Below are 11,577 nucleotides of genomic sequence, written 5' to 3'. Positions count from 1 at the left end.
GGCTTCTAATGGTCGTCCAATAAATGTGGGCCTGTAGGATCGTCTTGGCTTGATAATAAACTATAAGGTATTCAAGTTATAGAAATTACATTCGTTATATTTTTTTAAAAAAAATTATAATTTTATAATTATATAATCATTATATGTTAATACTTGGATTTCTTGGTAGAAAATATTATAAGCAATACAATATTATATTTATGCTGATATTAGATTGTAATATCTGTATAAAATATGAGTATTTTATTTTAAAATAAGTCAGTACTTTAAAATTAATTAGAAACTTTATATGTGCATATTATGAATCAAATATTTATTTTGAATTATTTTTTATATTTATGATAATCAGATATATTTGTGTAAAAAATATATATTGAATTTAAATTTCATAAAACATCTCAAACAATAACTTGTTAAAAAAAACAATGTGTGTGTATAAGAACAATAAAATTAAATAAATTATCTAATAGATAGAGGATAAAAAAACAACAAATCCATTGAAATTGAACATTAATTATTTTCTTACTTATACAAATTTGAGTTTGTATTATAATAATAAATTGTACACAAATGTTAGACTTTTACTTTTGGCAAGAGCATGAGGAGAGAGCACATGATGTTGAGTCTAGCACACATTCGTAGGTGTATCTTAGGAGAAGATCCAAGACTATTCACACTCCATATGTTTCACGAGGCACGTTAGCATGACCTCTTGCTAGTTGCTACCAAGGTTTAAATCTTAAAATTCCGCCAATATTGGAGCGGAGAAAAAATTAAATAAGAAAATAGTTTGTTTCCCACCTAAAAATTAAATGAAGCTAACAAAAGATTAAAAAATTCATTTCTTTCCCTCTCCCTCAACCAAACTTTATTTTAGAAAAATAAATAGATTGATCACTTGGTAATAAACAACACATAGATAAATGTTTACATAGCTGAATTTAACATATATATGAAGATATAAAATTGATTAAATGGTTAAAAAAGAATGAAAAAAATTGTGAGTTTAATTCTTTTTTATTAATAAATTAATAACAAATAATATTTAAGGATAAGAAAAAAAATTAATATATATATATATATATACGTGTCAGCTGCCAACTATGTACAACCAAAACCTGAACAAGTAGTGAAGTCCGACAATATGAACCAAAACCATATGCATAGACTTCCTATGCATAAGAAGGTTCTAGTTTTGGAGTCTTCAAGCAAACATCGATGGAACACTTCCTAATTATTTGTTTCGCATTAATTGTTTCAGTCCATTTCAACAGGACAGAGACTAATTAAACACAACCTTCTAACCAGATAAAAAATTCCAAAACTGATATATATATATATATATATAGACACACACAGTACTCTAACTCACAGCTTTGGAATATGACTGTTGTATACATAAATTATTTAAGTAGACGTTCACAACCGCCGTTGTAATTTGACGTACAACAAAAATTACATATCCTAATCAGACATTAATATAACAGGGTGCAGAGGAGCTAGCGTTTATAAGGGCATTATTAATTTTTAATCTCTAGATTACGCTATGTATTTATGAGCACTATGTGTTGCAGATTTCAACTTCAACGGCATTCTTCTCTCAGGTCTTCCTATGAATAACTCCGTCTCCACCTCTTCTGCCTCTTTTTCTGTAACGTTGTCGGTCAAACAACGTTGTCGGTCAATCCGATACTACAACAATGAAATGATGTTGGGAATTAGCTTTGAATCAAGATGAAAGAATATGAAGAAAGAGACTTCATCTTTTTAATTAAATAGATTTGTAGCATATGATAGGAGCTATTTAGAAATATTTTTTTATTAATTTGATAATCCATGAAAGATACTTGGTTGAACCGGAAGACAAAATAATTTTTTATTTTGAAATGAAGACAATTATATAACTTTTATAAAATGAACAAGATTAATACAATAAATTTATATCAATTTACTATTTTATTTTAAAAAATTGTCAAATTATTAAAGAATATTATAAATAAAATTTTCCATTCCCTTCTACAAAACTTCACTCTCTTATCTAAAGAGAATAAAAACTTCAGTCTGAAACTTAATGAATCGCACGCTTTAGTTGAAATAAAAGAGGTGCACAATCTGTTCTTTTTTTTTTTGTGAAAGAAAGGGGCAAAGACCCTAAGGAGAAATTGATAACAATGGAAAGAACGAAGAATGATAGTAACCTGCTCTCGTAAGCGTTTATTTACTTCGAGTAAGCACTTTTCCTGAAGTCAGCCAAAGGACATGATAATTCTAATTAATGAAGCAATATAAAACAAATTAATTAAAGAATAATATGCTTTCAATCATAAATAAAACATCACCTCTTGTTTTAGGTTCTCGATTCGCTCCCTGAACAATTGATTCTGAAGTACATGCACCACCAAGTTCTTCAACGTTAGAGGTCTTGGTTATTGATTAAGAGAATTGCTATTTTAATTACAATTAGGAATCTTATTAAATATCATTATGTCACAATTAGGTTGTTTTGCAGTGTTAATTAGATGCTCTCCTCGTTACATTGAAGAATTGATTTAAGGGAAAATTAATTCAGATCTGTCCAGGCTATGGAACTCAAAATAAACTTCATCTTATTTACCATTGAAGTAAGAAAGACCTATACATGGTTGTGCAAATGTCTTGATATTTACCCGAGTTTTCACAACAACCGGCCGGCTTTCTGTTGTTAGAGGTATGGGCTATCTTCTCCCTTGATTAGGATGTGCATCTAAATTGATGTCTACTATACTGTGAATGATTAAATTCGCGCGTGTCTAAAATCTTTGGAGACTTTTTGTATATTATATATTAGCAAGACTAATTTGATTATTTTATAAGCAAACATTCAGGCATTTATAAATATATTTCTTTACTTTTCCCTTTAAACCCAATTTATTTCAACCTTCATAAACAGAAAAAATCTTGTATTACTTGTCTTTGTCCAATAAAAACACTGGAAAATTGTGCGATTGAAGAGTACCTTTCTTGCCCTAATTTTGTCCAAGCTGCGTTCGAGCTGGTTCTCTAGCTGTTGTAACTCGTCAATACTGCATTTATCCAATTCATCTCCCAAAAGCTTCCTACAATATGAAAGAATCTCCAAAGTTGAGAGTAGTCAATTATGTATTTCTCAATGCCAATCAGAATGAAACTAGCAGTGAAAGTTGGTTCATTAAAACCTTCTTGAATCTTCAAGATGCTCGATCTTCTTTGCCATGCTCATATCACCTTCCTTCAGATGCTGCATGTAAACACAGAATCAGAATATAGGGCACAAGCATGATTTCCCGCTCATTCACTCACCAATATAAGCTATCATATTATGTGTTTGTTGAACCAAACGTGATCCCAGTGTTACTCTCTTTCGTTGCGTTAAATATTCTTATAGATGAAAAAAAAAAAAACTTGAGTAAGATTGGTTAAACCCATGCTGGATAATTATATTCATGCGACAGTACCGAAGGATTGAGTCTAGATGAAAATCCAGAAGCATCATGAGAACAAACTGAAAGGGGGAAAAAACGGTGTTGTGCATAATTTGACAAATACGAAAAAGTTGGAATTCCAAGAAAACAAAAAGTTTCATTAGAAACTCTCAATTAGAAATGAATAAAATGAGACAAACCATTCTATCCTACCCTGCAACATTACTTCATAAGGAATATCAGCAACTTCTATTTACGGTATATGTGTGTGTATATATATATATATATAGAGAGAGAGAGAGAGAGAATATATATATATATATATGGGGGGGGGGGGGGGGGGGGGCAACCCGGGTATTTTCATGGATTCCTTTGTTGCTGACACCCAGGTCCTTGATCTTCCTTTGATACCGTTCAACTGTTTTATTTACACTGGAGCATCTCCAATAGACAAGGCATCAAAAGTTTCTTAGGCACCTCTGATTTGATACGATAGCATGCCAGAATACTTGAAGGATGAATAATCACTAAAGTGAACTAGTGAAGCACATTTCCCAAGAAAATAGTATTCATATGTGACATTTTTTTTGTCCAAGGGAAAGAAACTATGTGACATTTACCATATAGACATGTAAAATCAAAATATTCAATTTACAACTTTTTTTTCTACACTTTCTTTTTATTTTCATTTTTAATGAAGAAACTTATTACATCTACTATTTTTTTCTTTATCTATTCTTATTTTTCTCTTATTTCTAACAAGCATCATTTTTTTACTTTTCTTTTTTAAATTTAATTTCACAATTGGTTTCTGACTATTGTGATTTTAAATTTTTAGTTTAACACAGTGTGTAGATTGATTGATACGGGATTATTGCAGCATAAGCACTCAAGCATTGAGTATATAATTGGAATAAATATTTAGAGGAAGAATATGTCATTCGTAGAAAGATTGTATAAGACTTGAATAAAATTGTCTTTTTTGAAGAAATAGATATGTTCTAAATCAAATAAAATTCCATGATTTGGTTTCTTATTTTTTTTATGAATGTAATTCCTCACTATTTAAATTATGCATTAACAGTAAGTAGACCGCCACATTGATATAGATGTGCTAATGTGACAATGCAATAGAGGGTCTCGACAACATGGTTGTTAAGTATTAAGTATTGAATTAACAAACAAACTAAAATTACACAATTAAAATGATAGAAGATCAAATTGTAGAAAAAAGGATCAAATTGGTAATAATATGATAATATTAGAAAGATAAAAAAAAAAAAAAAAACACAACAACAACTAAGTCTTTTTGCTATCACTATCTTAAGTTTTAAAGTCTCTTATATAGCATTTAAAAATAAAAAACTCTCTTTTAGTATGTACTGTCCTTGTTCAAGCTAAATTTAATTAAAAGATTTAGTCTCTATACTTACATAATCTCTACGTTTTAACCCTTAAACCTGAAATTACTCGTTTTAGTCTGTATACACAATTTTTAATCTGTTTAAATGCAGTATATAGAACTTCTCTCATTCATATAATGGGCTTTTACGTAAAAGTTGTAATTCTTTTCTTTCTGATTATTAGTCAACATTTTCTAATCAAAACGATTATAACAAAATTTATAAACGAATTAAAAAATAGTAAACTACTAGTATTTTTCAATCATGTTACAATAATTTCAATATATAAACTTCTCCAGCTTTTATAAAAAATGCATTCGTTATATCTTCAATATTATCATGGAAGAGCTAGTTAGCTGTAAACTTGAAATACTGGAATTTAAAAAAGTAAATGTTCAAGAATCAACCATAATTTATAAAAGTAGTATATCTTAATTAAGATCATCAAGGTATGATCATTACCATAAAATTTGAATACTGAGCAATTAAATTCTGTTTTTGCTTATTAGAAAAAGAAGAAAGGAAAACAAGAATCAAATTCAGCAATCAAGAGGTATATGATGGAACGAACTATACCTCAAAAGCATGTCATTGAACAGCTGAAATGCTGAATTCTCCAAAAAGAATTATACTATATTTGCTTTATCTATTGGTATATTATGACGTTCTTGGAAAGAAAAGTAAATAAACTTCTACAAGTATGAACCTTGGAATATAGATTAGATTAAACTTTTAAATTATGCAGCATAGTAAATTAGTAATGAATTGACCATAGTTCTGACTTCACAAAGATAAATACTATAGTCATCAATATAGCACAGGAAAATGCCTTGGGTTTCTGTTCCAAAAATCCAATGCCTTGGGTTTTGTAACTACAGTCCACACCTCAAAGGCTCACATAAACATAAAACATTTGACAGATATAAAAGGCAAAAACCCCAGTATATTGGCAGAAAGGTTTTCAATAAATACTATAATTGGGGGATCAAAAGCAAGACTATGCAATTAAACCACAAAAATTTATTTAACACATGCCACTGAGAAGGATAATTTTCACCAGAGGAAAAAGAGAAACAATTATTTTTAAAAAGAGAGAAACATAGTTGAATATAATAGCAATTTCTGGTAAATCAAGGTCCAACTCTTATTTTGATGTTTATCTTAATTTAAGATTCCGAGATGGTTGTATCGTACTCAAACCCGTCCCACAACTAAACAACTAATTGTTCTGACAGAAATATTATCTTTATTTTAAATTAATTCTTATTCATAATATAGGTATCTTGAAAAACTATTAATCCCATTAATTATATAGTAAATTAATTTTTTACTGAAATGTCCTTATAAAATGACAAAGTGAAATTAAAAAATAAATATTTTAGTGAGATATTTTTAAATAGGTTGTTTTCAAAAAGTAATGCTTTAATTATTTTGAGTAGCAGATTTTTTATTTTTATTTTTACTGCTGATCACTCTGCTTTTGAGAGGCTCTATGACAAATGGTCAAGTGGCATATATATAACGCACCCCCTCCCCCCCGTTTTTTTCTTAAGGTGTGCATGGCAATAAAGTTGTATTGCAACGAAGCTGGATTCCTGATGAGCTCCATAGTTAACTAGTTAATTATTATTTTTTTGACTGAAAGTTAACTAGTTAATTATATCACGTTAAGTATCTAAAGTAAAAATAAATAAATAAATTACGTTGTCTTGAAAATTAAGAGTGTTTAATGTACACTGAAACACAACATAAGTAAAATACAAGGTAATCTCTTTTTTATCAGTTATTATTATTTAGTAATTAATCTATGCACTATACAAACATTTTTGAAGATGAAATGTGGGATTAAGCTAGAAAATAAGTCTGATTCGGTTTGTTTATTGTTTTTTATTAAGGTTATTGAGATTTAGCCAACTAAATAGATTTTCTGTTTCTTGAACTCAGAGTATTCTCTCGCCAATTGCTAGAAATTATAACAAATTTCATAAGTTGCTGATTAGACCCATTTAAGAAGCTAACATCTTAAAAAAAATATTAAGTTCTTCCATACACATAAAACATGAAGATAAACTCTCTAATGGATGTTAAGGTATTTTTATAAATTATAAGATCTTTTGGGCAGATTATGATAATAATTTTCGGTTCAAATTTAGTCACATTTAGAGTTTTTCACTTCTTTTCAAAAATATATTCTGTTAGAGATCAAACATAAATCCTTCTCTACAAACTTAGTATATTATCAATCAAAGTACATTCATTGATTAAAGATTGATACTCTTATTTCATATTTCATGTTTAAAAAATAAGATTATTTTTCAACTATATCACATTTTATTAATAATAGATATTTATTATAATATGAAATTTAGTCGTTATAACAGGATATACTTGTGTTACTATCATTTTTTTTATCAAATATAAACTAAATACTTTTATACTCCGTAGTCCTTCGTGTTTTAGAAAGAGGGGGTGAGTAATCATATATGAACTCATCCTCTCTAAATATCTCATCAATATTTATTTATTTTTTTAGAAATATATATTTTTTCTTATTACATGATTTACATCATATGACTTCCATTATATTCATACTTCTCTTTCTTCTCTGAAGTCTAATAGATATGTGGTGAGGACAACTTATTGCCTGTTTGGGGTGGTGGCATGATGAAAAAATAGCAACCAACCCCACAGTGGAACCACAGCAACACATAGTTGCTGCTCAAAATTCACGTCATACCGCAATTATTGGTCCCAAAATCGATTTTGTGTTGTATACAAACATACTTATTCAATTGACTGTATATATCTTTGAGGGCAAAATGTACCAAAATAACTCCTAATCCAGCTTAATACCAGACTATTCCTTTCATCGTACCTTTCTTAATTCACCTTGAGCCCTTTGACGATCTGCTAAACTTATATTCTTCCATTATTAACCCTTTTGTAAGTGTGATAATAGCTTAAATCCCCACCCTTTTAGACAGCTTACGCAGACCTTATGCCCTATACAGCCATCGATTATGTCATCTGGCATATCTAGTTCATTTCTTTTCCAGTTTCAAAATTGACATTCGATGAGTATAGGACAAGGAATTTCTCTCTTATATTATATTCCTCAAGCCATGCCAGTAACCATTAAATAGAAGGATCCATTAAATCTCACATAATATTTATAGAAATCGATAATAATCATAATTAATGCCAATGACAAGGACTAAGGTTATCAAACTCCAAAATTTATGTAAACTCATGAGAGTTCTATAAATTTGATTCGTGTACTCAATTCGTACAAGATAAGAATCTACTTCATATAAAAATAATAATATCTACAAATAACATATCAATTAAACATGTCAACAATATAATAAAACAAAATAGTGAATTATAAATTTCATAATACTTAAATAATCAAGTTTAGTAATGCATTATTACTAGATAATAATTTAGTGATATTACAATAGTGATAAAACATTCTTATAGAAGATTTGATATTATTAACGAATAAGAGTTTTATGTTATTAAAGGAGAAAATTTTTTGATTTGAAAATAATACACTAAATTAAAGTATGATGAACACTAAATACAGAGAAAATAATCTAAAATTATTTATATTTTAGTATAATTTTTCTAACATGATGATTTATTAATTCAATAATAAATTGGATAGTATACTAAATTTACTTAAAATTTATTAAATTTATCTAGAATCTACTAAAATAATTTATACAGGTTAATTCATAGAAAATAAATGAACTGATAAATTCATAAAAATTAATCAATTAATTAGAGAATTAGATAGGATGAGTTGCATGGTACGAACCTAGCAAAAACTATGGCTTGTAGCCATCATATTCGGTACTAGCTACTCATGGCATCAGTCAGCATCAGGTTTTAAAAAAAAACTTTTTTCTTGATATGATTAATATGAGTACGATTTTGCCAGAAAAGGATTTTTCGAACATTGAAATAACACACACTAATCAAGTAAGCACTTAAACAAGTAGAAAGACAAGTTTGTGAATTGTGAGTAACATACCTTGAACTGGAGAACTCATAAAGCCTCCCTCTGGTAGAGAAGATGATGAGTGCGACTTCAGCCTCACACAGCACCGAAAGCTCAAAGGCCTTCTTGAGCAACCCGTTCCTTCTCTTGGAGAACGTTACTTGCCTACTCGTCTCATTTTCGATGCGCTTCATCTGAGTTTTCCCCCTCACCATTTTCTTCTTTGTCTTGTCTTGGCAATGAACAACGATGATATATATAGCTTCTCTAGATTATTCTTCTTCTTGAAGATCTGAGCTAAAAACAAACGGAAAACGAGATCTAGTTAGCCAAGGATCAGAACACAGGTGGCCAAAGCAAAGCCTATATTTGGTGTTTCCAAAAATAGAAATCAAGCAAACCTGACAAAAAAAAATTTAACCTGGAAGCAAACAATGGAATCTTTTGTGCCCTCAAGGAAGCGTTTGCAGGCTCAATCACAGAAACCCTAACACAATTTTCTCGAGAAAAAGGAAAACAGAAGAGAGAGAAAGAGGGGTATGAGTGAGTGACTGATTGATGGATTGCTGGTTCCACCTATATGACCTAGCTTCCTCTTAGGTCTTTTGCCTGTAGCTGTATTATTATTATATTATGCACACTGATGCTATGCTCAGTTACTAATTAATAATAATAATGGAGTATAGTATAGTATATATCCCAAGAAGCAAAATATTCTTGCAAAATAATACAGATAGTTAAGGTCGTAAAACTTAAAAGGATGGAGGGCCTAGAAAAGAATCATAATTTTTCTTTTTTTGGTAACCCCGAGAAAAAGGAAATTAGACCTTTCCCAATTTGAGAAAACTGGGAATAAATGCTGCCAATGCACGTGAATCCATGCTATTCGGCCATTTATCAAAGGAAAGAGGCTTGTTTACACGTTGGAGGCACAAAAATCCCAGTGCTATCGTGTATTCTGATGACACGTAAGCGTAGACACCGACAACCCATGGCTCCGGTGACATTTACTCGGACAGGGCAATTGCTGCAATCGTGAACAGCAACAAACCTGTCGGTTGCCACCTCATTGCCAGTTATTTCGGACAAATAGCCACAAAGGAACGCAAGTGCAATGGGAAATGGAAAGTACTACTTTTATATATTTTTATGGTTATTATTTAAAAAATTCAAGTTTTTCTTATGAGTTATAAGAAAAAGGAGCACAAGTTAAAATAATATCTGTTTATTTTATAAGACTCAATACTTATTATATGCATTAATTATTTTATATAGATAAAAATTACTTTCTCATTTCTAAACTAATTAACAAGTCATTCGTTAAAGTAATATTAAATTTTATCCCTTTAAATAAGAAATCAGGTTTTATGATAAAAAAAAATGTAATTACAAGAGAAAATTCGTACCAATAACATAATTTATAGGGAAAAAAACAATGATCTTGTTAGCTTTTTTGTTTTGAATCCAAAATAACAATCCTTTAGTTTTTTTTTAAGAAAAATCCAACAATACCCCTAAACATAATTAAAAATATCAATTGATACTTGCATTGAAAAGAGGCATTTGTTATATAAAAAAAAGTTGGTGAATAATAGAATGTATTATTATTGGTGGTTACCGGATAATTCATGACAAAAGTACTATCCTTATTATTAAACACTTAGAGCATTAATTACACAAATCAATAAAAGTATTTAATTCAATTGATTTTTTATAAAATATTACTAATGTATCAATTATGTCCTTATTAGTAATTATTGACTTGTTATAGGTGATGTGGAAATATTACAGTTAAAGAGTATTATGTATCAATATCAATAAAAAGTATAAATACTTAGAAATTTAATAAAGACAACTAATAGAAAAAAAAATGTTTCATAGAAATTCTAAAATGCCTTATAAAAATTATCATCAATTACTTTTAAACTATGTTTTATAATAAGAACCAAAGGAAGTAATATTTTTGTTTAAATTTGTATCATTGGAATGTTTCTCAACTTGTGTGTCATGACCTTAAAAAGACCATTGTTTTGGGACGAATGGAGTAACTATAAGAGAGAAAAGAGTTCATATCAAAGAAAAGAAGAAAAAGAAGAGTATTAATAATATGAGTAATTTTTTAAAAAAAGTATAAATTTAGAATAAATTTATTATTATAAACTAAATTAACTATTTTCTTTAATTTTAATGTATTAGATAATTGTGTCTTGTAAAGAAGAATGATAAGAGTATTTCTATTATTAATTTAAAATTTTAGAACAAATTATATTAACATCTCATGAGATTAATTTATTTGAATTATAGGAAACATTTCTCATTATTTAATGTTTGTACCGACTTTTCTTATAGGAGTATTAACGTAATATATAAAGTAGTATCGATGTAATATTTTTAATCATTAAGAAAAGTTTAGAGTAATTTAGAAAGGGAGGTTAGTATAATATTTTTAAATATTATGAAAATTAGTGTAAGAATAGAAAAAGACTGATATTTTATGTAATTCAAAAAGAAGTTCAGCAAGTGGGAGTATAATTTACTGTTTTTATATAATCATAAAGTTATAAATGTGATTTATTTTTAAAAAAATGAGCGCGTGTAATATAATAATCTCTAATATATTTTAAGAAAATGTTGTATAAAACATACTCCTATACCCTTATTTGAATCACATTTTTTTTATTTAATTTAAGACATTTGCAATTTTAAAACACACATGCATGCACACACACGT

The 11,577-nt window shown here is 28.6% G+C and overlaps 1 protein-coding gene across 7 annotated transcripts; it reads right to left on the bottom strand.

The window, feature by feature from the left end:
- Nucleotides 1–1,309: 1,309 nt before the first annotated feature.
- LOC100782713 (agamous-like MADS-box protein AGL19) lies at nucleotides 1,310–9,643 on the bottom strand. 7 transcript variants are annotated; one of them, XM_041011193.1, is made up of 8 exons: nucleotides 9,248–9,643; nucleotides 8,880–9,143; nucleotides 3,791–3,881; nucleotides 3,195–3,256; nucleotides 2,996–3,095; nucleotides 2,340–2,381; nucleotides 2,199–2,240; nucleotides 1,310–1,692 (listed from the first exon to the last, which is right to left on the bottom strand). In XM_041011193.1, exons 2-8 carry the CDS (start codon nucleotides 9,059–9,061, stop codon nucleotides 1,540–1,542), a joined length of 672 nt encoding a protein of 223 aa, XP_040867127.1. In that variant the 5' UTR covers nucleotides 9,062–9,143; nucleotides 9,248–9,643; the 3' UTR covers nucleotides 1,310–1,539. The 7 variants fall into 7 exon arrangements, with proteins under 7 accessions (XP_040867127.1, XP_014624958.1, XP_014624957.1 ...); XM_014769472.3 differs by having other exon boundaries at nucleotides 8,880–9,138; nucleotides 9,248–9,642; XM_014769471.3 differs by having other exon boundaries at nucleotides 9,268–9,642.
- Nucleotides 9,644–11,577: the final 1,934 nt, after the last annotated feature.

This window comes from Glycine max, chromosome 17 (genome assembly GCF_000004515.6).
Source record: "Glycine max cultivar Williams 82 chromosome 17, Glycine_max_v4.0, whole genome shotgun sequence".
Lineage (NCBI taxonomy): Eukaryota > Viridiplantae > Streptophyta > Magnoliopsida > Fabales > Fabaceae > Glycine > Glycine max.
This window is presented reverse-complemented; position numbering and strand designations above follow the sequence as displayed.